The sequence below is a fragment of the Nothobranchius furzeri genome, chromosome 12, assembly GCF_043380555.1.
Source record: "Nothobranchius furzeri strain GRZ-AD chromosome 12, NfurGRZ-RIMD1, whole genome shotgun sequence".
Lineage (NCBI taxonomy): Eukaryota > Metazoa > Chordata > Actinopteri > Cyprinodontiformes > Nothobranchiidae > Nothobranchius > Nothobranchius furzeri.
Window position 1 is genome coordinate 54,750,592 of NC_091752.1, and position 23,209 is coordinate 54,773,800.

The following is a 23,209-nucleotide window of genomic DNA, read 5'->3' on the forward strand; positions in this document are numbered from 1 at the left end:
TTACCTTGTGCTCCACCAGGTGCTCTCAGGTGACGAGTTCTCAGCTGGTCTTAGCTCCATCATCAGTTCCAATATAATTCAATAATCTACAGATGAATAAAATAACGTGCTGCCGGTTTTACCGCTGTGTGCATATATTGATACAACTCTGGAAAATATTCAACCAATAGTTACCAGAATAAATCTTCCTGATACTGGAGTAACTGGTTAGTTTGACTCGTTGTTTGCACTAATCCAGGATGGCACAGAGGTTCTACCAGTCCCAGGAGGCTCTGTTGCTGAAATGCAGGATCATCTTTTAGATTATATCTGTGTGTGCGTGTGTGTGTGTGTGTGCCGTAGCTTTCCCACATGACATGTTTTTCCTTAACGGAGCTAACACGGTTAGCAGTGTTGCTGCAGTTATGCTAACAGGACTCATCTGGAGTCCAGAAGTAGCGGCGCGGTTCCAGATGGATTTATATGTAGGTTATTTTAGATCAGACCTATGTTATTTAAAAATGCGTGTAGGACACGGACATATGGCTCAGACCTTTTGCTGCAGCTGTAAACACAATTTTCTGTGATAATTGAGAGCACAAAAGCAAACAAAGTACAGTAATTCACAATACTAGCAACAGCAGCTACCTTATTTTACGTGTTGGAGTGATGTATGTGAAACAGTTTCTCTCTCTGGAGGAGAGGATTTGGATTTTCTGTAATGATTTATGAAAAAACTTCCTTAACAAAATGAAAAACTGAACTCAGTTCATACTCATATAGATGGTAAAGTGTTATACTGCATTTCTACAATTTATTGCCGAGTCTGGCCTTTAAGACACGAAACAGAAGGGAACCATTCCAGGCAGTCGGTCCTGATCAGGAAATCACTGGGCAGTTGCAGGACCACGAGTGATAAAGGCAGCAACATGCATCCAAAAAGGTCTGTGATTTATTTTCAGTTCAGCTTTCCTCAGCTACAGAAGTTTCACAGGCTAGGACAGATTTTTTTAGCTAAGCAACGGGAAATCTGCAAGACTTTTATTTATAAAGTTTCCAAATGTCTTACGTCTTTGACTTCCTGCCTGGCTCGATCCGAACTGCTGAGCTTGATGCATTCTGGACCCACAGCGTGTTAAAAAAATAGACTTAGTGTAAATTTAGAGAAAACATCCAAAACATGACACTTCTCGCTGTTGGAAACACACGCGTCGACTATAATGGTGGCTAAATGATGCGCATTTCGCTTCACAGACTTAACACGATGCTTACCAGTCTGGTGGAAGAGCCTGGTGAGGTTCAGTTGCTAGCAGGTATGAGGCATCATCAGTTGCATCTTTGTATTATTGATATTTTCTTACCTCCCTAGTTCCTTCTCATTTGAGCTCCTTCTACAAAGGTTCTATAGGGTCTAGAACAAGGTTCATAGGAGGCCCCTTGAATCAACCAATTATTATTTTCCTCAATCTGCAACTCGTCAGCGGTGAAGCGGTCCGCCTGCAGCCTGGGAGACGGCCTCTGACCAGCTGATGCGGATTCAGAGGAACACGGCACATGGCATCTAGAAGTAAAGCTCCTCGCTTGCAGAGGAAACTTCCTGCCAGCCGGATTGCCGAGAAGCCTCTACACACACGGGTACCGTATCTCTGCACTGGCTTTGGATGGGTGAAGATTAATTTGATATTTTGTTGCACCTCACTAAACAGCCAGATTTATTTTATAAACCCCGACATCACTTCTTTCTGAGTCACTTATTAAGCTCTTAATACCACAAAAGGTCACGTTTGATCAGAGTTTTGTCACTGTCTCAGTTGATATTACCTTTAAATACACATTTACAATCATTTGTTCTGTTTCATCATTAGTAGAAATATAGTATTACATAGATTTTATAAACTATTTGTTGCCTTTGAGTCAAATTATTATAGTGTAGTTTTCCTGGCATACCCAAAGTTCCTAGTTCAGAGTTTCTCCTACATAGGCTCATGCGTGGCGCTGCACCACGCCCACGACCCCCCCCCCCCCCCACACACACACACACACACGGAAGGGAAGCGCTCCGCGTGCAACATGAGTCAAACACACGGCAGCGAAATGTCCATCTCAATCAGCATTTCTGCTCCCAACTATTCAGCTTGCTCATTCTGTTTCATTTACTATTTTTAGACTAACGTGACCCACACGAATGCCGCGTAAAAATGGACTCACTTTCCGTTCTTCTCCATTTCACCATACATCCATCCATCCCTCTCATCAGGGATGAGCAGGAGGATGACGTCTCCCTCGTCGAAGCTGAGCAGCGTGCTGTTGTTGCCAGCCGTGTGGGGGAAGACGGTTCGGACGCGCGGCCTCTTCGCCATGTTGTTGAGGCCCGTGGCTACAGACACCGACCTGGCAAGATTACCCTCTTCACCGTTTCCGTGGTCTGTGAAGGAAACGGACCAAAACAAGGTGGGAGCACAACATTAGAGATGAGACGTGAAAAGTTTAACGTCATGCTAACTAAACTTATAAGTGATTTGAGGACTTTGACACATTTAACAGAAATGAAAGATGTTTTAATTAAAAACTGTCTCTTGCCTGTGCTGTGGTTAGTAGTTGCAGGAGTATTTACGCTGGTAGGATTGTTGTCCTGGTTGAACATATTAACCAGAGGGGTGGTCTGAGCCTTCTTGAGGGGAGCTGGAGGAGCATAGATGTTCTGCAAGGGAGAAAATCAATAAAATCCATTATTTCAGAAACCGTAGGTGGGAAACTGGTATTCTCTAAATCAAACCCATTTAATCCATCACAACACCTCATATAAAATAAAACACCAACTCCTGTAGAGGAACCGACCCAAACATCATTAACTCTGATGAGAAAACATACGTCACCTGATCTGTTTCTGATCAGCTGTGCTGTAGGACAAGTGATCTTGTAGTGTGTAGCTTTAGGGGCTCTTTAGGAGTCTAGTTCACGTTAACAGATACTTTTCTGCAAGAAAATTCTAACGTCAAGAAGACAAAAATTATTTTGTTCTGTAGATCAAAAATATTAGTTTACGTTAAAAAAAACTCCAGCACAGTAACCAGTATTTATACAAGGTTTTGCTTTTTCATGCAGAGCGGTGCTCGTCTATGCCTGCATGCAAACAATAACAAGAAATGCAACAACTCTGGTTTAGTCCCTGCTGCAGAGTTTTCTTTAAACAAACGTTTGTTTGGGGTTTATTCCTAACTAAGTAACGCAACAGCACAGCTACACTTGACTAAAGATTGGGGCTAAGGTGGCTCAGGTGTTAGGAGTTGGTGGGTTGTTGGTTTGAACCCAGTCTCCTTCAGTGCCAGTCACCTTACCTGCTGGTGGCGGTCGGAGGGACCGTTGGCACCTGCACAGCAGCCTCGCCTCTGGCTACACTGTAGCTTTATCACCACCGGTGTGTGAATGTGTGTGTGCATGGATGAATGACTATAAAGTCCTTTGAAATCATAATGTAAAACAGCATTCGGCATCCATCAGACCACACTCCACTGACTGTCCCCTTCACCCTCCCACTGTTACCACGCTGCGTCGTGATGGGGATGGGGACGGCATCGGTACGACGGTGACGGGCTTGCGGAGATCTTCGATCATAGACAGAACGCTCTCAGGCATGTTGGTGGCATCGTTGCACTGGTCCTGCCAGCTGCCAAGCTTGGACGTCAAAATGTCTCTGGCCTTCATGAGCAGTCATGCAAATAAGAAAAGATAGTGAAGGAAATCTTCAGCAACCAGTGAATAAACAAAACATGTCTGTTTCCATAGCGACCTGATGGATCGTGGCCGTTAAGTCAAAGGGGCTCGACACACGGGAGGCGACAAACGACCGCGATCAGCGAAATTCCTCGCCGTCGCTTTCATTACATTACACACGGGAGGCGATCCGCGGCAGCGGCCAGCGGCAAAGCCGTCTACGCGTTCTGTTCCATGGTGAAATCCAAACTTCTGTTGTTTTGATTGGCTGTGTCAGTTTGGAGGGAATTAAGGTTATTTAAGCGGTTCAGAGTTAAAAAAGTGGTAGATATGATGTTTCACAAGGTGCTGCTAGAGTTATGTGAAATCTAACTTCTGATTTTACTACATAAAACATAATAATAATCAACTTCTCCTCCATGTTTGCTCGGAGATGTACGGAGCATCCTATCCGCTCATTGGTCAGTGAATAAAACCTCCGTTGATTGGTCCTCGTCCCAGCGACGGCGATGAAAAATTGAAAATATTTCAACTTTCTGGGATCGCGTCGCTGGGTCACCTGTGCACAACACGTGCACGAGCGCAAAATTTCACACGCACGTTTTTCGTGTTTCGCTTGGTAGGAGGGAGACCCGCGAAAATGAATGGAGGAGAGGCGATGTCGCCTCCCGTGTGTCGAGCCCAAAAGAGTTTAAAGTGACATATAAATAATATCATGATCGGTGATATAATCTAAGATTCTGATTTACGACTTCAGTCTTGTCTCTAAAAACAAAGAAAATCTGAATTTGTTTCAAAAGTTTTACTAAATGTACTTTTGTGTTTAACTTTGAAACTTGTGAGCAGATGAGAACTATTTGTTTTTCGATAATCAACATTTTTATTTTCCAGCTGTTGAACACAGTCCAAACACACGAAACAAAGTTTGTCACCATTTACCTCCACACTTCACTTTTTGTCCTTCAGATCAGGGTTTCCCAACCCTGGTCCTCAAGGCACACTGTCCTGCATGTTTCCCTGCTGCCACACACCTGACTTAAATGAATGAGTGATTAACAGGCATCTGCAGCACTTGATGTCCTCCTGAGGAGCCAATATAAATCAGGTGTGCTGAAGCAGAGACATGGAAAACATGCAGGCCAGTGTGCCCTGAGGACCACTGCTTTAGATAAACACGAGCAGTGGCCTTGGATGTGAACAGCTTCATGCTGGCGGGTATTAAGATCGACAGGATTTAATGATAATTTGAGATATTAGCTTTGCATTCTTTACTGCGGTTATAGCTTGACTGGAGCACTGATGTTTTCAGCTTCTGTTACCATATACAGCTCTAAAAGAAAGTACATTTGTTTTGAGTCAGTAATGCTTGATGGCAAGTGGTGTAACGTCCCTGTCGTGCATTTATTTAGACAATAAAGGTTTAGTTATTTCAGCAACGACAAGACATACTTCATGCTGGTAACTATCCACCACCCCGCTGGTCTAAACACTGAAAATCCCTTTTATTTATTGCTGTACAACTCCAACCAAGGTTACTTTGACCTCTTGTTCAAAATATTTTCTACTTTCTTTATTATGACTTTTATTATGCCCACAGACATCTGATCAAACTTGACCATGCCCAGTTTTGAATTGATGCTTCTGAACATTTTAAAAGCAGCACAGAGAGACTATCACTGTAAAACTCAGAGAGTATGAGTGTCCTTTACCTTGTCATGGTAGGAAGCAAAGTGATAGGTGAGCATGCAGTGTTTGTCCACCAGGAAACAGAAGCGTCGCTTCTCCTCCAGCAGAGCCTCCTTGCAGCTATCAGCCACAAACAACTGCATGTCCGTCTGGCGACCTGTCAGCGTTTCTAGGCACTGAGGACACACAAACACTTAAAGTTGCTTCAAAAACAATCATAGCATCAGTATATAAGTGCATATGAACCCATCAGGACCACCAGATTTGACTGTGGTTGAGTTTTGTTTAAAGAGCCTTCCTCCGGTAGGTGACTACAGACTCTTATCTCACCTTGCACCTGTTTTACAGACACAGAAACCCTTTCATTGTTGATGAATTACAACTACCCAACAAGGGTGTATTACATGAAAAGGAGCGGCGCTTTTTTCTTAAAATTCTAATCTCTCTCATGCAGGGAAACAGGTATTGTTGGTTTGTAGTTTGGTGTGTTGACAAACTGGGCTGCAGGTAGTATTTAAGGGAACATAAGCAACAACGTGAAAGACAAGCCACTGGTTTGTGTTATCTACACCGACAGCCTGGGGTTACAAGAGGTTAAAAGGTCATGAAGGGGTTCGCCGTTTAGCTTTTTCAAAGTCAGTTCTACACAATCTTATTTAATCTTGGATTATTACATTTTTTTAAGAGGATCAACACAATTAAACTTTATAAAAACTGATTTGTCACTCTCGACAACGCCAACAAACACTGAGAGGCAGAGTTTCAGTCAACAGAAGGGGTGTTTGTCCTCTCCAGAGGTCATAAGGTGAGTCACAAATGATTAAAATCTGACTGAACCTGCTTCTTTTCACATTGACCCTGATTTCTTGTTACAGATCCATATCTCACCCAGCTAGCTGGAAGTGGCACGCCTGTAACGGCTGTTAGCACACAGACGCACCCCCGCTCTGCTCAGCCTTCTGATGGCTCCTTACAGGCTTTGATTACCTGTAAGGTGAGGCGGGGCATCTACTGTTGATCATTTCCCTGGAAATACTCCACAAATAGATCACAGTACTCATTTAGTTGGACAGTATTAAAGATCAAAACAGAGCAAGAAACACGTGAATAGGTGTAGATTCCCCTCATGGCCTTGCTGCCGCTCTCATGGGCGTTCAACACCCAGCAGCCATTTTTACTCCTCACGAATGACAACAGCCTATTTCATGACCACTTATTCATTTGCTTGTCTTTTGTTGGCAGAAAGCTCTACATGAACCAGTTGCTGCTGCCGTTTCCCCACACAGACTGACCTTTGTGATAACTTAAACAAGCAGATGCAAATTTCACAAGCAAACACACAAATTCTCTTTAGTAAAGATACCAAAAGTAAAGAATAATTTCCCCTCATTAGGCTCCTGCTTTCAGATGCTGTTTGTGTAACTGTCCCTTTATGGCAAACATATTTCTAACAAGCAGCTGTGTGACGATAGAGAAACTTGGAATTCTGATTTTATTATTGAACATTGAGATAAAACATTAGGTGAGATAAACTGCCCTTTCCATCCTACCGTCGCAACACTTCCTTTGATGTTCATCAATATTAAAACTGAGGACTTTTATTTACAGGAAACCAGTCAACCCCTGATTTCAGCAAACCTGTATTTTCAATGAATATTTGATATTATTAGGTTGTGCTTACTGAGCATGAATAAAGACTAAATTTAACCCATAGCAGCACTGGTGCGGAAGTAAGGCTGTTCAACAGACACGCGTTATTTTTTACTACAAAACTTTTTATTTTTGAGGCTCTAGACTGAATGAAGTGTTAAATCTGTAGACTGAGACCGTGCCAACCCATAGAATATGTGTCATTAACAGACAACATCATGACACAGTTTTAAGTCCATGTAGCTTACTGATACTTTCAAGGGGCCGTAGTACGGAAAATTCACTTTTTGGACCTTTTTAGCATGTGAAAAATACCCCAAACCTATTTTTGGCTGCATTCATGCATTTTCCCATTTCAGCTGCAAATTTTGAAATTTATTTAGAAAATCCTGACAAGCCCAAATGTAAAGTTTGTACATAATACCGTCTTCTGCCTCCCGGAGGATTACCAGGGTCTCGCCCTAGAGTCAGGCCTGGGGTTGGGGCCCGTGAGCGAGCGCCTGGTGGCTGGGCTTTCGCCCATGGGGCCCAGCCCGATCCGGATACATAAGCTCATCCAACTGTAGACCCATCGCCTGCAGGAGGAACATTAAAGGTCCGGTGCATTGTGGAGACCAAAGCGGACAAGGAAACTGGCTATTGGGACATGGAACATCACCTCTCTGGCAGAGAAGAAGCTGGAGCTTGCAGAAAAGGCTGAGCGGTACCGGCTAGATATAGTCGGAATCACCTTTATACATTGCACTGGAACTCAAATGCTTGAGAGGGGTTGGACTTTTTGCTTTGCTGGAGTTGCTCTGGGTAAATGATGAATGATAAATGACCCGCACTTGTATAGCGCCTCTCAGAGTAAGGACTCCAAAGCGCTTTACACTACAGTGTATCATTCATCCATTCACACACACATTCACACACTGATGGTGATGAGCTACAATGTAGCCACAGCTGCCCTGGGGCGCACTGACAGAGGCGAGGCTGCCGAGCACAGGCGCCACCGGTTCCTCCGACCACCACCAGCAGGCAAGGTGGGTTAAGTGTCTTGCCCAACAGCAGAATTCTCTGTCCGGAGCCGGGATCGAACCTGCAACCTTCCAATTACTGGACAACCCGCTCAACCTGTTGAGCTACTGCTGCCCAAGGTAAGAGGCAGACGGCAGCGGTTGGCTTTCTGTTGGCCCCAAAACTCTCGGCCTGTATGTTGGGGTTTACCCCGGCATACAGGCCGAATAGCAGGGCAGTGTACCCACCCGTTTTGGAGTCCCTGGGGCAAGTGCTAGATGGTGCTCCAACTGGAGACTCCAATGCTCACGTGGGCAATGACAGTGTGATTTGGAGCTGCGGGTTTGGATGCACATCGGTATACATGGTACCAGGGCGACCTAGGCCACAGGTCGATGATTGAATTTATAGGCCATATGCTTTGGACACTCAGGTGGAGAGAGAAGTGGAGCTGTCAAATGATCTGCCTGGTGGTGAGCTGGATCAGATGGTAAGGGAAGGTGCCATGCAGACCTGGCAGGTCCAAAGGTAAAGTGAGGGTCTGCTGGGAATGCCTGGCAGAAGAAGCTGTAAAGATGGTCTTCAACTTCCACCTCCAACAGAGCTTTGACCGCATGCCGAGAGCAGTGGGGAACACTGAGCCCGAATGGGCCCCGTTTCGCTCTGCGATTGTTGAGGCAGCTGTAGCTAGCTGTGGTCGTAAATTGTTCGGTGCCAGTCGTAGTGGCGCACCTGCTGGTGGACAACGGAAGTTAGGGAGCTGTCAGGCTGAAGGAAGAGGCCTACAGGGCATGGTTGTTTTCTAGGTCTCCAAAAGCAGCTGACAGGTACCAGACGGCCAAGCAGGCTGCAAAAGTGGCAGTAAGAGGCAAAATCATGGAAGTGGGAGGAGTTTGGTGATCAGCTCCAGAAAGGTTCTGGCAAACCATCTGATGCCTCAGGAGAGAAAGGCAGCAACTCGCACACACTGGTTTCAGTGGGGAAGGGGGTCTGCTGACGTTGACTGGGGCGATAGTTGGGAGGTGAAAGGAATATTTTGAAGAGCTCCTCTCTCCCACCGACATGCATTCCGAGGAGGAACTGGAGCTGGTCAAAAATGGCCAATAAAAATAAATTATAGTTAAAAATATATATTTTTTAGCATTTATTATGCAGATATTTTTCAGGAATGTAAATATGCATTAAAATTAAATAACGCAGCAGGCCCGGGCTGTCTGGGGATGTGCCTGACTTTAAAACGGCTTTTCTACAGAGGTATATCGGCCAATGCAAATATATAAAAAATGTTACATATCAGCCAACCGATAAATCAGTTTACCGCTAATTTTAGTCATTATGGGATTTTTTTTGTAGGGAAACTGGCTGTGATCCTAAACTGAGCTGAAACAAAAATCCAAAAACGTGTGTCCCAAAAATGGCGTAGCAGATCTTTACTAACATGCACGCAAATGGGCTGTGAAAGTAATACAAAATTAATAAAAAGACAAGAAGAAAAAGTCACGAAGAAAAAAAAAAATAAAAAAAAATAAGATAAATTAAACTTTTTATAAATGTCAACATCAGAGTCTACTGCTGTTGGCAACCTGCGTCTGTCCTGAGAGACATGATGAAGGAAAGAGAAAATGTTTAGATCTAAACAACATAAGAAAATAAACTCCTATTTTATTTTTCTATCCATAAAAGAATGTAAATCTCCGTCTCTATTAATCTTTGGTACAAAGTGATCCATTTCAGAGTGGCTTTTATCAGCTGGTTGACACTTTTTTATTTTATTTTTACATCTCGTGTCTGCACAGTCCCTGTGATGAACCATGCAGTCCTAAAACTTATTGTCAGCCCGTTGGCAGACGTCTACCTTCCCTCCTCACTCCTGAAGCTCGGCCCTGAATCAAAAAAGTAAGCAGGTAGGGCAGCAAGTCAACCGCTTCACATGTAATCTGGTGGGCGGGGGATGGGCAGAAAAGAGAAGAGAAAGGGCAAACAAAGGAGGGAAAGATGAAAGGATTGGTGAAGAATAAAGAGAAAGAAAAGAAAAGTCACTTCTCAGAAGCAACAGGAAGACTTCCTCATGTTGCATATTTCTTGTTTTAGTTGTTTCAAAAGGTAAAAGGGGACAGAAGCAGCTCAAGAAAAACACCATTTTTGTTACGTTTTTATAAACCTTTGAGAATTAACTGAAACTAAAGACTAAAAACTAAACTTTTAAACATGAATATTGTTTAAAAAAAGTTGCATAAACAAGACTCATCTACTTTTCTTCATGGTTTATATCTGCTAATTTGTTTTTGTTGAATAAATAAAATCAAGATTCTTCTGAATGTTTGTGCAGGACGTCGGTCCCTCTGCAAACCCAGAGTCAGCGCTGTTGACAGAAAACACAGAACCTGCCTTGGCGAATGGGCTGCCTGACGGGATCCATGAAAGCAGGTTACGTAAGATGCTCTCTGGGACTGAAATTTAAACTGGTGCCATCGTGGTGAGGGTGTGGCGCTTTCCATCTTACAACAACATGCCTCAGTAATTTAATATTCTACAGGAAATTATTATGTACATAGTGGTTACATGCTTAAGGCAACAATGATATAATCATGAAAAGGTTGTATTTATTTCTATGTAACAGACTGATCTTTAGAAAGTCACAAATTTGGGGATCTTTCCACGAGTTGAGAAGAAGTTGACCAGTTTGGATCTCTGAAGCTTCTCAACATTTCCTGAGTATTTTATCTGAAAAGCAAGGTGGTGCAACGGGCGGGGCGTGTTCATGAAGCAGACAAAGAAAACCAGGATCTTCGGCTCAAGAAGTATCACACCATCCTGTCGACACCTGCTCGGACACGGAGCAGCTCAGATGTCAAGTTTATGAATGAAAACAATGTAATGATGCCTCTGCATAGATGAACATGGCTGTCTGAGCGTGACACCCACCTCCACGCCACGCTTCACATAACCAAGGGTGTTAGTGTGTCCGTCTCACCTCGCTCTCCTTGTTCTCGTACTTGTTGGCGTTTTTGCCTTGGCTCTTCCTTCTCAGCCTCTTCAGGTCTGCATGGGCCTTCTCCAGAGAATCCTGCTTCATCTTGTTCTCCATCTGGTATCTCTTAAACGTGGCCTGGATTAGAGGAATGATTCACGTGAACGCTGGCAACACAAAGCTGATGATTTATTTATCAAAAGATTAAAGTAAATTTGCAATTGTACTAAACAATACAGCTCGCATTTTAGATTTAAAAAGGGACAAAATTAATGTTTTCCTGTATAAACTCATGTTTCCTGGTTTATTCTGGGTGACTAAAGCTAAGATCATATCTGATGCTCTTTCCTCATTCCACCTGACTTAGGGTCATTATACTAGAACAGATGACTATTACTGAGCGTTGCAGAAATGTGAAAGGTGGGTGATAATGTTTTTGCCTGCAAGTTAAGTTATTTGTAGTTAAAAAAGAATCTCATGGAACACTGGATAGATTTGAACCTTCAAGAGGCCCTTTAAAATCCTGACATTAATCTGCAAGGACACAAAATGTGTTCAAATCAAACATACATTTAAATTCAAAACTATATTATTGTGAGTTTAACCCTTTAAATATCAGAATGTTTAATTAACACAGTTATTTTTGTAGAAAAGACAGAAGCAGTAAAATTATTATTGCTGTTATTTTTATTATTATTTTATTATTATTACTGTTATTATTATTGTTATTTTACTATTATTATTATTACTACTGTTATTATATTATTACAGTTATTATTATGATTATTATTATTACTATAATTATTATTGTTATTATTATTGTTAATATTATTATTATTATTTGTTATTATTATTATTATTATTTCTAGTGTAAAAGCAGCTGGTGATTTGCATTTTACTCTTAATTCAATTTAAATATATATTTTTTATTTTTGGCCCATATTAATATTTCCTTTTCCAAAACAAATAACCAAAACATAATTAATTCAATAAAAAGATGGGTAGCAACAATTGTTGAGTGTAGGAAAAAGCTAAAGCTCATTATACTTTCATTTGTTTGCATCCAGCATATTTAAAATGATCTTGCATTCAATCAAGGGATGCTTAATTATTTTAAAGAGGTCCTTTACTTATATTTTAATACATTTGTCTCTAGTAGGATTGAATGCCTGGTACGTCGACCTCTGGGGGAATAAAAGCTCTGGTGGGCCTGTTTTAGCATGGAGAATCCAGCTGGAGGAGAAAGTAGCTTTATTTACATTTGGTCTTATTTCCTGATATTTGGACATCTCACGTCTGACTGGCTAACGGCAAACACAACTTTAATATTTATGTTTCATCTCCACAACTAACACAAGCCTGGAGGAGTTCTGCTGTGTGGTGGAGCTACTAATGCTAACAGTTAGCTTCTACTAGCCAATATGTTCTCTGCTGTTTCTTGGACCCTAAACCAACAGCCTTCCCTGTCGTGAGACAAGATGGTGAGTCCATGAATGTTACATGGCAGTTCAACATAGATCTGCCAGGCTATCTATTTTACATCAGAAGCTAATGCAGGAGATGGCTGTAGGAGACCATTTTCATGTTCAACCTGCATGTAAATATTATAAAATGGTTTTTCAGTGAGCCTCCTCTTTGAAACATCAAAAACATTTTTTTGCATCACTGCAGCAACACTGATGCAAAAACTAGAGATTAATCGTAGACTGACATATTTCAGGACAATGTTTATAAACATATCCGTTCATTTCTCTACTAATAATCAGCCTTGATTAAATTGTATAAAATGACTCCTTACTGCAGGAAAATAAAACCTTATTTGTTTCATATGTTGTGTGGCTGATATAACCCACTTTAAATTAATTATCATCCCTACAGTCATAATGACAGAAAATTACAGCCTCAGAGTGAAACATGTGGCCAGATTATGGTGTTATTCCTTCATTAATCCTCTCAAGCAGCTCATCATGTCCATGACCACAAATATCTGGACATTTAACTTTAACGATTTGTGCAGCTCATCACTGAGATGACACACAAAACACACTTTTACATGACAGAATGTGTTCTTTTGAGGGTGAGTGAGTTTTGCAGCTGCTCAACCCTTTGCGACCGGCGGGAACGCCGGCGCTCCCATTTGCATATCTGTGTTCAAATGCTTGTAGAACAGAAACTATCTAAGATAGGACAAAATGTTTTTTTGCCTAATTAACCAGAGGAGTTACACTTGAATCTCACACCATGAACATGTCCCAGAGCCCTGCGCGTTTTTGCTAAAAAACAACCAAAATGCACAAAGAGGAAAAGCGTTTTCATTCAGACACAGATGCTGTCGTTCTGATCTGCAGCTCACAGGGCTTCACACGCTAGAATAAACGTGAACTGTCACATGATTATCACTTACCCAATCACTTGCTTTGACGACATTTCCCCACAAATTGTAGTTCTTTGTAGTCCCAGTCTTTTGGCTTTTTCGCATCACACACCACTATGAACATTTTGATGAATCGCGGACCCGCCAAACGGTACATTCTCCCTCCTCAAAGCAGCTGATGCCATTACAGCGCTGGGTGGTGTTTAAGTTTCTGTTGCCTCATGTATATATTCATGCAATATTCTTTATTATTGTTATTATTATTAGTGAGAGAAAAAGAAAACTTTATACTACTGAAAAGTTAGCGACAAATATTCAACAATAATATATTAGACTTCTGCTGATTATTAATATTTATAAGAAACTAATTTATAAAAGCACTTCAAATAAATTTGTTGTTTGAAAGGATTGTGTGCAACTTTTTTTCATTGATAATTTTCAGGGATAAAGCTGCGGCATTTCTGTATAATGAAAAGTATGTATAAAACAAAAAACTATTTTCAATTTCTGCATGGATAATTGCAATTTTGGTATAATATTTAGTTGCTATGAACATTTTACGTTTATATTATTAAAATTTAGAATGCAAGGGTTGTTTTGATGTATAGAAAGTTGAAATACTCCAAAAAATGGCACCACAGTATGTAAAAAACGTAAATTTAAGTTCTGGCGAACTTGTTCTATGCAGGTCTTAAAGGATTAATGATCAAAATGCACACCAACACAAAAACCACTCACTGTCATGTATTTGACATCCATGTCAGTCTTCCTCTCCAGCTCAGCGACGACCTCCCTGTGGAACCTCTTAAACTTCAGGTGAAGAGGAGGAGGGACGAGACAGAAGAGAGAGAACAGTGGTGATTATAAACCTGAGGGGAACCATTAAGGACTAGCTTGTCAGCGTTGCTGCCAGCGGCAAACTGGGAAAATGCAGTTTAGCCTCAGAGAAACATGGAAAGTGATCATTTAGAGTGCGGTGGCGAGCGTGAGCGGAGGCGACAGCCGAGTCCAAGGTTGTGCTTATGAATGAGTCAGAAACAAAGCGTGGGAATGCCCATAGTCCTCCATCACATTAGCTCTCTCGCTCCAGCTCTCATCCGTCTGCAGGTGTCAATGTGTTCATCTCAGGCGGTGTTGCAATCCGATGTTTGCATCCACCCACGGTGGATCCCAGGTTCAGGAGACCCCACATCTTAGCTGATGACCGTAAAGGCTCAGAACACATAACGCCTCTAAAATATTTTCTTTTTGGATTGTTTTCTCTGACCTGAACTGGTGCTTTTACTTACAAACTGGAGATTTTAACTAGACAACTGAGTTCTGTTAGCCTTTTCTCACTGAAGTGATCTGCAGCTTGTGAGCTGAAGGTCATTTTTAAAGACCAAGCTCACTTGTTTTTTTCCAACACATCGGTAGTGGTCTCCGGCATAAATTAATGCCTTGAGTCAATCTCTGTAGTGAAAAAAGCTCCGGCGCTCCCGTTTCAGGAAGTAGACGTTAGCTAGAGGACAGGTGAGCAGAAGAGGGCAGGTTTTGGAGTTAATCCTATTTCCAAATGGGGGTAGAGAACTATTTTCATGTTAAGCCTGCATGTTAAACCCAGAGTGACCAACCTTACTTCAAAAACAAGTAAAAAACGGTTTCTCGTAAACCTTGGCCTTTAAAAGTCATTCTCAAACTGGAAATTTTGTAAGGTTCTCCATAAAATACCCTAAAGGTATTTTCTTTGACTGTCTTATTGTTAATAATTTTATTACAAAAACACATACAACTGTAGTCAAACACTTAACCACTCTGCTCCTAATACATTTGCCAAAGGTGACCAGGATTTAATGAAGAACTCCAAAGAACCTCTAAGAACATGTGAGGTTGTTTCTAATGGTAGAGCGGACGTCAACAACTGATAACGGTCATTAAAATACTCAACAATATTGAAATTGCACCTTTTCCTAACGTTGCGAAGGACTAACTGGTATAGTAGTTATTTCACTCAAAAACGAACGTCAGCGTGTTACATTAGGCTAAAGGAGTGGTTTACTGGTTTAATCAAGGCATTAGCAGTGGTCTCTGGTAGGAATGAATGCCTCACAGACAGAACTCAGGGCACACAAAAGCCCCAAAACACCTGGCCCAGCACGACCAAGTATGCGACATCAGAGCTGTGCTTCAAACGGGAGGATTTTAGAGTCAATATGGGCGAGTCCAATTCACAGTGTGACATAGATCTGTCAGGCTTTTCAAATCCTAGATTTCCTATCAGAAGCTAATGCAGGAGATAGGTGTAGGAGACAACTTTCACATCCAGTCTGGATTAAAAGTTCAGAGTGATCGATTATAATCAGAAACAATCATTAAAAATATGGTTTTTAAGTCGACTGCACCTTTAAACAAAAGCAGGCGACAGCAAATGAAGTCTGATGGATCAGATGAGCTTTGGTTTCAGCCCAGATACTTTGACGCAGGAGCAAAAAATCTTGTTTCTTTACTAATTTAGTAGTTTCTTTCAGAACGCCAGGGGTTGACTCAGACACGACTTATTCAGTCACCACCAGATGAAAGGAAATTAGAGCCTGTACAAAAACTGCTTTAATTAATCTCAGTACAACACCTCCAGCTGATATTCAGCAGGGCATGTTTAGACTTGCAGAGGACACAAATGATGACAATGTGCTCCCGTCCCGTTCTCATCTGAATATTTTACTTGTGGCTACACTAGATGCTGTAGGTGGGGGAGGAGATGAGCGTTTACTAGAGCAGATGAGCAGAGCCGGATGTACTGGTGGACAATGAGACCAGACAAATGCCGCTTTGTCAACGGAGGTTCAGTTTCAAGTCATGTGGAAAGATACAAATCAACAAGTTGAGAGAAAGAGTGTCTTATGATAGCGGACACAATCATGGAAGGCAGAGGTCGTGTATGTGACCTTTAGAAGACTCACATTTTCCTCAAGCTCCAGTTGGGCCTTCCTGTGGACCTCTGAGATTTCGATCAGCACGGCACCTGTGAGACCGAAACAACCAGGGAGTGAGGTTAGAGATGGACAGGAGAGTGGTTCCTCAGCTGTTCCTCCACTGATGGAGATCATTTAAAGTTACTGTACAACATTCTCTAAACAAAAATGAGCACAACGTGCCAAAAAAAGAAGAAATGTGTTCATGTAGCTTTAAAGCAAATGTAGATATGCGACTCAACCGGAAAATCTTGACCACCTGCTTCTTTAGTAATAAAAAGGAGATCAGAAACAAACTTTAATCCAAGTCCAAATTAGGATTAAAGCAGGGCCAACGATATTAAATCTCCCACTGACCACTTTGTGTAAGCTGATGTAATCACAAATATTTGAATAATATCTAAGAATATTTGAGGATCAGGTTGACGCAGGTATTTAAATCAGACAAAAACATTTCCAGTCTGAAGCTTCAACCAAACTAATGAAGATTTCAGATTCCCCGGTGCTTTTCCAGGACTGAAGATTTAGTTTTTACTTAGCAAATAAAAAGTATCAATTAAAATGTCTATTTAAAAAGTATCATACTGTGATTTTTTATTGATTTTGACAAACTCAAGTTATAAAGGAGCGAGATATTACAAAGCAAATTTTTGTAACTAATCAAGAAAACTTAAAAAACTAAATGATAAAAGAAGTGTTGTTGGTAGATAATGCATGAAGCTGTACTTGTGTGACTTAAATAAGTCAACAGTGTAGCAGACTGGTGCATCTGCTGGTAAATGTTACAGCAGCCAGTTCCTCACTTATCTGCAACAAGAGCAAGTTTGATTAATAGCATGGTTGTGTTTTCTGCTGGAGGACATTTTATTTTCTTCCCTGACTTTTAAAAACATTTAAATCATTTTATTTAAACATGAACATCTCCACTCTGCAGCCATACTGAGGGTAGTTTTGGTACTGTGTGTCAGACAGCCTTCCCGCTGACTTGTGTCTGTTTTAGAACAAACTGCCAGATGGCCTGTATCCTGGTCAGCGTGGCTCACAGATTGAAAAGCCTCTGTGAGAGAGAGAGAGAGAGAGAGAGAGAGAGAGAGAGAGAGAGAGAGGGAGGGAGGGGGAGAGAGAGAGAGAGAGAGAGAGAGAGAGAGAGAGAGAGAGAGAGAGAGAGAGAGAGAGAGAGAGAGGGAGGGGAGAGAGAGAGAGAGAGAGAGAGAGAGAGAGAGAGAGAGAGAGAGAGAGAGAGAGAGAGAGAGAGAGAGAGAGAGAGAGAGAGAGAGAGAGAGAGAGAGAGAGTGTGTGTCTGCCAGTAATTCTATTATTTTATTTTTGCACAGAGGAAATATCGCTTCATTGCTGGAGGCAAAAGGAAAACAATGATGGTTGAGAATAAAAACAGATGCTCCGACTTGGTCTGAAAATTTGAAGCCGCTTCTTCTTTACATAAAATTTAACGGGATAGTCGAGCTCTTACGAAGCAGGTTTCTGTGGACGCGGCATGAATAATGAGTACTGTATTTGTTGTGAACAAACTCAGTTGGAGGAACAGAGATCAGTTCTGACTGAACTAGCAGCTCGCCCAAGTGAAGTCAAACCCAAAGTGGACAGCTGCCATCCTTTTCCAAACTCTAAAGTTTACAAGTGTGCAAACACCTTTTTAGAAACCTATACACTTCCATAATAATCACAAAAGCATCATGCGCTGAGCTCACAGCTGAACCCTGTAGTGTTCCACAATCGACTGCCAGAGAGCAGTTTTAAAACTAGGACTGGATTATATTTTGATAAGAGAATATAGCTCTATAGTTTGTAGACTGTGAAAACACTAGCTCTGACGTCACGTGGACTGAGGATAAGCAGGCGGGCGTGGGTCATTGGAACCAAAGAGCAGCATGGTGATGGAGTTAGCTTAGCTCATGTTCATCACAGCTTACTGTGGTCCAAGTTCAACCAAACCAAACTTGGGTTCATGTTAGATTTACAGTTTCTTACGTAGAACTTCATCATTTGTAAAGGTAAAAACCGAAAGCAGCAGCTAGCTTGGACATTCTGGTATAACCAGAGTCACTTTAACACATGACTTCGGTCTTGGCCCCACTTGGACGAGTGGTCAAAGAGCCATCTTCAACAGGTAAGACATTGTTCATCATTAATCCATATGACCTCATTTCAAACACCTAAACTACTCTGCTTTTTGCAGATGACGTGGTCCTGTTGGCTTCATCAGAACGTGATCTTCAGCTTTCGCTGGAGCGGTTCGCAGCCGAGTGTGAAGCAGCTGGGATGAGGATCAGCTTCTCTAAATCTCAGACCATGGTCTTGAATCAGAAAAGGGTAGAGTGCCTTCTCCGGGTCAGGGGTGAGGTCCTGCCTCAAGTGGAGAAGTTTAAGTATCGTGGGGTCTTGTTCACGAGTGAGGGAAAAATGGAGCATGAGATCGATAGGCGGATTGGTGCTGCGTCTGCAGTGATGTGGGAGTTGTATCGATCTTTCGTGGTGAAGAGAGAGCTGAGCCAGAAGGCAAAGCTCTCAATTTACCATTCAACCTACATTCCTACCCTCACCTATGGTCACGAGCTATGGGTAGAGACCAAAAGTACGAGATCATGGATACAAGCGGCTAAAATTAGTTTTCTCCGCAGGGTGTCTGGGCTCTCCCTTAGAGATAGGGTGAGGAGGGGCTCGGCGTAGACCTGCTACTCCTCCACGTCGAGGGGAGCCAGTCTCTCGGCTGGCCAGGGAACACTTTGGGATTCCACCGGAGGAGCTGGCCCAAGTGGCTGGGGAGTGGGAAATCTGGGCCTCTTGGCTTCGGCTGCTGCCCCCGTGACCCGACTCCGGATAAGCGGGTGAAAATGAAAACACCTAAACTATCACTTTTAACAATGTACAGTTAAATATTTAGTGAATTTAAAAGCTGGATGAACTTCAGCAGAACCAAAACACAGAGTGATGCCTGTTTATAGCAGCAGCTGCTCCGTTCTCAGTGATGTTAACCTTGATAGGTTTTAAAAACACAGATTTGTTCCTACTGAGTAAATAAAGCAGCACCAAGAGCTCAACAACCTGAACCCACACAGAAGAAACCCGTTTGGTCTGATGACCTTTTACTCTCAGGGCTGTGCAGCATACATTCACATGTAAAAACTGAACAATTCACAAAAACACACTGGAGTATAGACTACATCAACGGTCTCAATCAGATAAAGCAACCGGCGTAAGCCCTGGGTAATGCTTCAACATGCTGTCAAACGGATGTAGAGCTAAGAGCTGCACATTCATCAGTATGTAAACACTGCCCTGCCCTGCTCGGTTTGTGCCACGCCTCGTCGGCCCAACCTCGCCTTGTGTCGAGACCGGCTGTCACATTTCAAGCACTCCTGCAGAGAGAGGCAGTAAAAAGGTTCCCGTAAACGTTGTGCTTTAAAAAGAGCAGAAGAAAGAGAGCCGACGGGGGGGGGGGCAGAGGCTGGGTTGGAGCAGCAGCAGCAGGGTGAAGCACTGACGAGCCACGGCTGAGGAGAAACGCAGAGGAAAAGGAAAAACGCGGAATAAGAAGGGCCACACTGAAGCGGGAGTCAGCTAAACCCTTAAAGAAGAAGTGTGTAGAGATAACGCAAGCAATAGATGTAAATAATATGAATCAAGAAGTAACATTACAGCCTCATTCCAGCGCCTTCTACTCCTTTTGTTTATTGTTGTCATGATCCACACCAATTGTTGCTTGGCAACGGGTGTGCACGATGAGCGAGCCGAGGGCAAAAGCGCGTCATGAGGAAGGTGCGCCAAAAGCAACCCACCACCATTAGCTCAGAGAACAACCCACACAGCCCAGATGGGGGGTCGGCCTGTGGTCCTGCTTGGCCCGGCTATAAATGGGTCTGGACTCGAGGACTCATGAAAAACTACAAAGTTCAGGTTTCTGAGATTTAGTTCAATTAAATCTAGTCAAGAGTCAAGAAATGCTGAGAGAGCCTTGTGTTGAAGCGCTGATATCAGTTTCTTTTCCATGAATCAGTTCTGCGCCACTATATCCTGAAAGAGAAGCATCCCTCTTTCATATTTCATGAGATCCAGTCAGATAGATGTGTCATCTGTGTGGGCACCAGCAAGCGGAATGGCTCATAGCTCCCATGTTTTGGATAAATCGCTCTTGATTGCAGCAAACTTTCAAAAAAGAAAAGATCCAATCTATTCCCTACACAAAGCAGCTGAACTGGTCGCGTTTTCTGGGTAGCATACAAAAGTATTTCTACTGTGGACATCATAATCCCATCGCTGTTAAAAGCCACACCATGCAAACATGTCCAGGTTATGCTACACCTCAGCCATGTTTAGTCACAGACCAAAGTGTCTTCTTTGAAGCAGCAGTTCCAGTTTATTACTTTTCTAAAACTCTGAGCTGCCCACTCCAGTTCATCTTTAGGAAATGTGACATCATAAAACACAACAGGGCCTGAAATTCACTGCGGGATTGCGGGTATTTCACGTTATATAGTCGCTTCTCGCAAATCTAGTTTTATAATGCGGGAAAGTCCCGCACAGCCTGCAGCGAATGTGGACGTTTGTATCGGAGCCATTAAAATCCCACAACATCGAACCCGTTCTTCATCTTGGTGATTGGCGGCGCGCTGGATTATTATTTTTTTCTCCACTTTTCAAAATACGAGCTCAGTCCCATGCTAGCAGCAAAGCTGTGCTTTGGTTGTCGGATTTAACGCCTACACGCAGACATGGACCGCTGGTTAAAACGGAAATCTAACAACGAAGGGGAACCTGCTCCCAAAAAATAAATCCCCAGCGCGGAAGGCAGTGAGGGAGGAGGCGCTGGAGGCAGGGCGGGAGGCAGTGCTGATTCCAGCGATGCTGTGAATGAGACAGATCCTCCGGACTTTCAAAAAGGTAGCGTCACTGAAAGTAATGTTAGCAAGCAGCCTAAAGATAAGTTTCAGGCTAACTGGCTCAGACTGTATCCTGGTTTGAAAATAATAATGGTGAAATGAACCGCTCCATTTGTAAAATGTACAGTGCTGTGCCTTTTGCAAGTCGATGCTACAAAACATCGACTTTACGCCGTCACGCTGATGGTGTGTCTCACACTGCTGCAATAAAAAGAAAACGTGAGGCGGATTCAGCAAAAAAATGTGATGGCCAAAGCTACCGAAGATGCACGTTTACAGTCTGCTGCAGAAATGAAGGGGCTCCTGAAAACTGCATATTTTATTGCAAAAAATGAAATGGCAAAAGCTAAATTTTGCCATGTGGTTAAATTCCTGAAAGAAATGGAGTGTCCTGCTTTCAAAAAAACTTACAGAAACATCAAGCTATGGTAGCTACGTCAATGAAAAAGGACGGTCAAAAATGCAGCAAGCTATTGCAAGCACACTTGTGGAAGATGTTGACAAAGCTGTTGAAAGAAGTCCCGTGTTTTCATTAATATTGGACGAATCTACTGACAGTAGTAACACCAAACGACTGATCATCTATGTCAGATTCATAGATGACAACAAGGTCAAAACAAAACTGAGAAGGAATTCTGAAATTGCTGATGGAAGAGCAGACACTACTGTTGAAGATGTAAAACACCTATTGACAGGAAAAAAAACTGGATGGGAAAAAACTTGCTGCAGTTTGCACTGATGGAGCTGCTGTAATGACAGGATGCAGACAAGGAGTTATTAAAAAACTCAGAGAGCTATATAACCCAGACCTGGTAGGAATCCACTGTACGGCTCATCGTCTCGCACTTGCTGCCAGTGATGCAGCCAACTCTGTGCCACAGGTGAAACGGTTTCAGCAGGATTTGAGATCAATTTTTATTTTTTCTCAGTAATTCTGCTGTCAGAAGCAACAAGCTGCATGAACTGCAGAAACAGCTGGATGAACCCCAACTGAAGTTCACCCAGCCGCATACAGTAAGGTGGCTGTCAATTCACAATGTCAGTAGAGTGTAGATCACTGAAATCCCTGAGAGATGTCCTAGAGCACATGGCTTCCTCTAATGCGCAAGATGCTGACAAAGCTAAAGGTCTGCTACTAGCTGTGAGACAGTTTAACTTTGTGGCCCTTTGTCACATGATGAAGGACGTACTGATGCATGTAGTCCTTCTCTCAAAACATTTTCAAAGAGAAGATCTGGACTTCTCCACAGCACAGCCAATGGTTGAAAGTACCAAAGAAGCCCTGAAGGAAATAATCGTCCACCCTGGCCCTGCAGAAACGGAATTCTTCAGCTCTCTTGATGGAAACAAGTTTAAAGGAGACAACATTTTTGACTGCCACACCCAAAAACCAGCCTTTTATGACATGAAGAGCAGGTACGTGGGATCTTTAATAACAGAGATTGAGAGAAGATTCTCCTGTGAGACACTGGATGTTCTGTCATGGTTTACAATTTTGGAGCCAAAAAAAGCCATTATGGCAAAAAGGTTAGAGAACTTTTCTCATTATGGCCTTGAAAAACTCGGCAACCTTCTTGCACACTTCTCAAACTATGTAAGTGCAGTGGATGGACGCTCGGAGTTTGCCTTGCTGAAGCAAACTATGGTTTCCAGTGACTCGTACGCCTCATTGACCATCCAGCAGTTTGCAGAGGCTGTTTTGAGTGACCATCGGGGTGTGTTCACTGAAATGGAGAAGCTCATTAAGATCGCTTTAGTCATCCCAGTTGCCAGTGTGTCATGTGAACATGGATTCAGCACGCAAAACAGGATAAAAACAAGATTCAGAAATTCTCTGAATAACACAAATCTCACCATTCTGATGCTGATTTCAGAGCTTGGCCCTCCGCAAGAGCAGTTTGATTTCAACAGAGCTTTCATCAAATGGAAAGAGATGAAGCAGAGGAGACAGAAGACGGAGAAGACAGAGGACCAAGCGGAGCGTGGG

The 23,209-nt window shown here is 42.6% G+C and overlaps 1 protein-coding gene across 1 annotated transcript in view; it reads right to left on the bottom strand.

Moving 5' to 3' along the window:
• baiap2l1b (BAR/IMD domain containing adaptor protein 2 like 1b) overlaps nucleotides 1-23,209 on the bottom strand; it is a 63,870-nt gene that overhangs the window by 12,020 nt on the left and 28,641 nt on the right. Inside the window, exons 4-10 of the mRNA XM_070542716.1 lie at nucleotides 16,313-16,374; nucleotides 14,112-14,183; nucleotides 11,003-11,137; nucleotides 5,403-5,555; nucleotides 3,523-3,678; nucleotides 2,560-2,680; nucleotides 2,188-2,404 (exon numbers count right to left, since the gene is read on the bottom strand). Coding sequence (XP_070398817.1) covers nucleotides 2,188-2,404; nucleotides 2,560-2,680; nucleotides 3,523-3,678; nucleotides 5,403-5,555; nucleotides 11,003-11,137; nucleotides 14,112-14,183; nucleotides 16,313-16,374 — 916 coding nt within the window. The remainder of the gene's footprint in view (nucleotides 1-2,187; nucleotides 2,405-2,559; nucleotides 2,681-3,522; nucleotides 3,679-5,402; nucleotides 5,556-11,002; nucleotides 11,138-14,111; nucleotides 14,184-16,312; nucleotides 16,375-23,209) is intronic.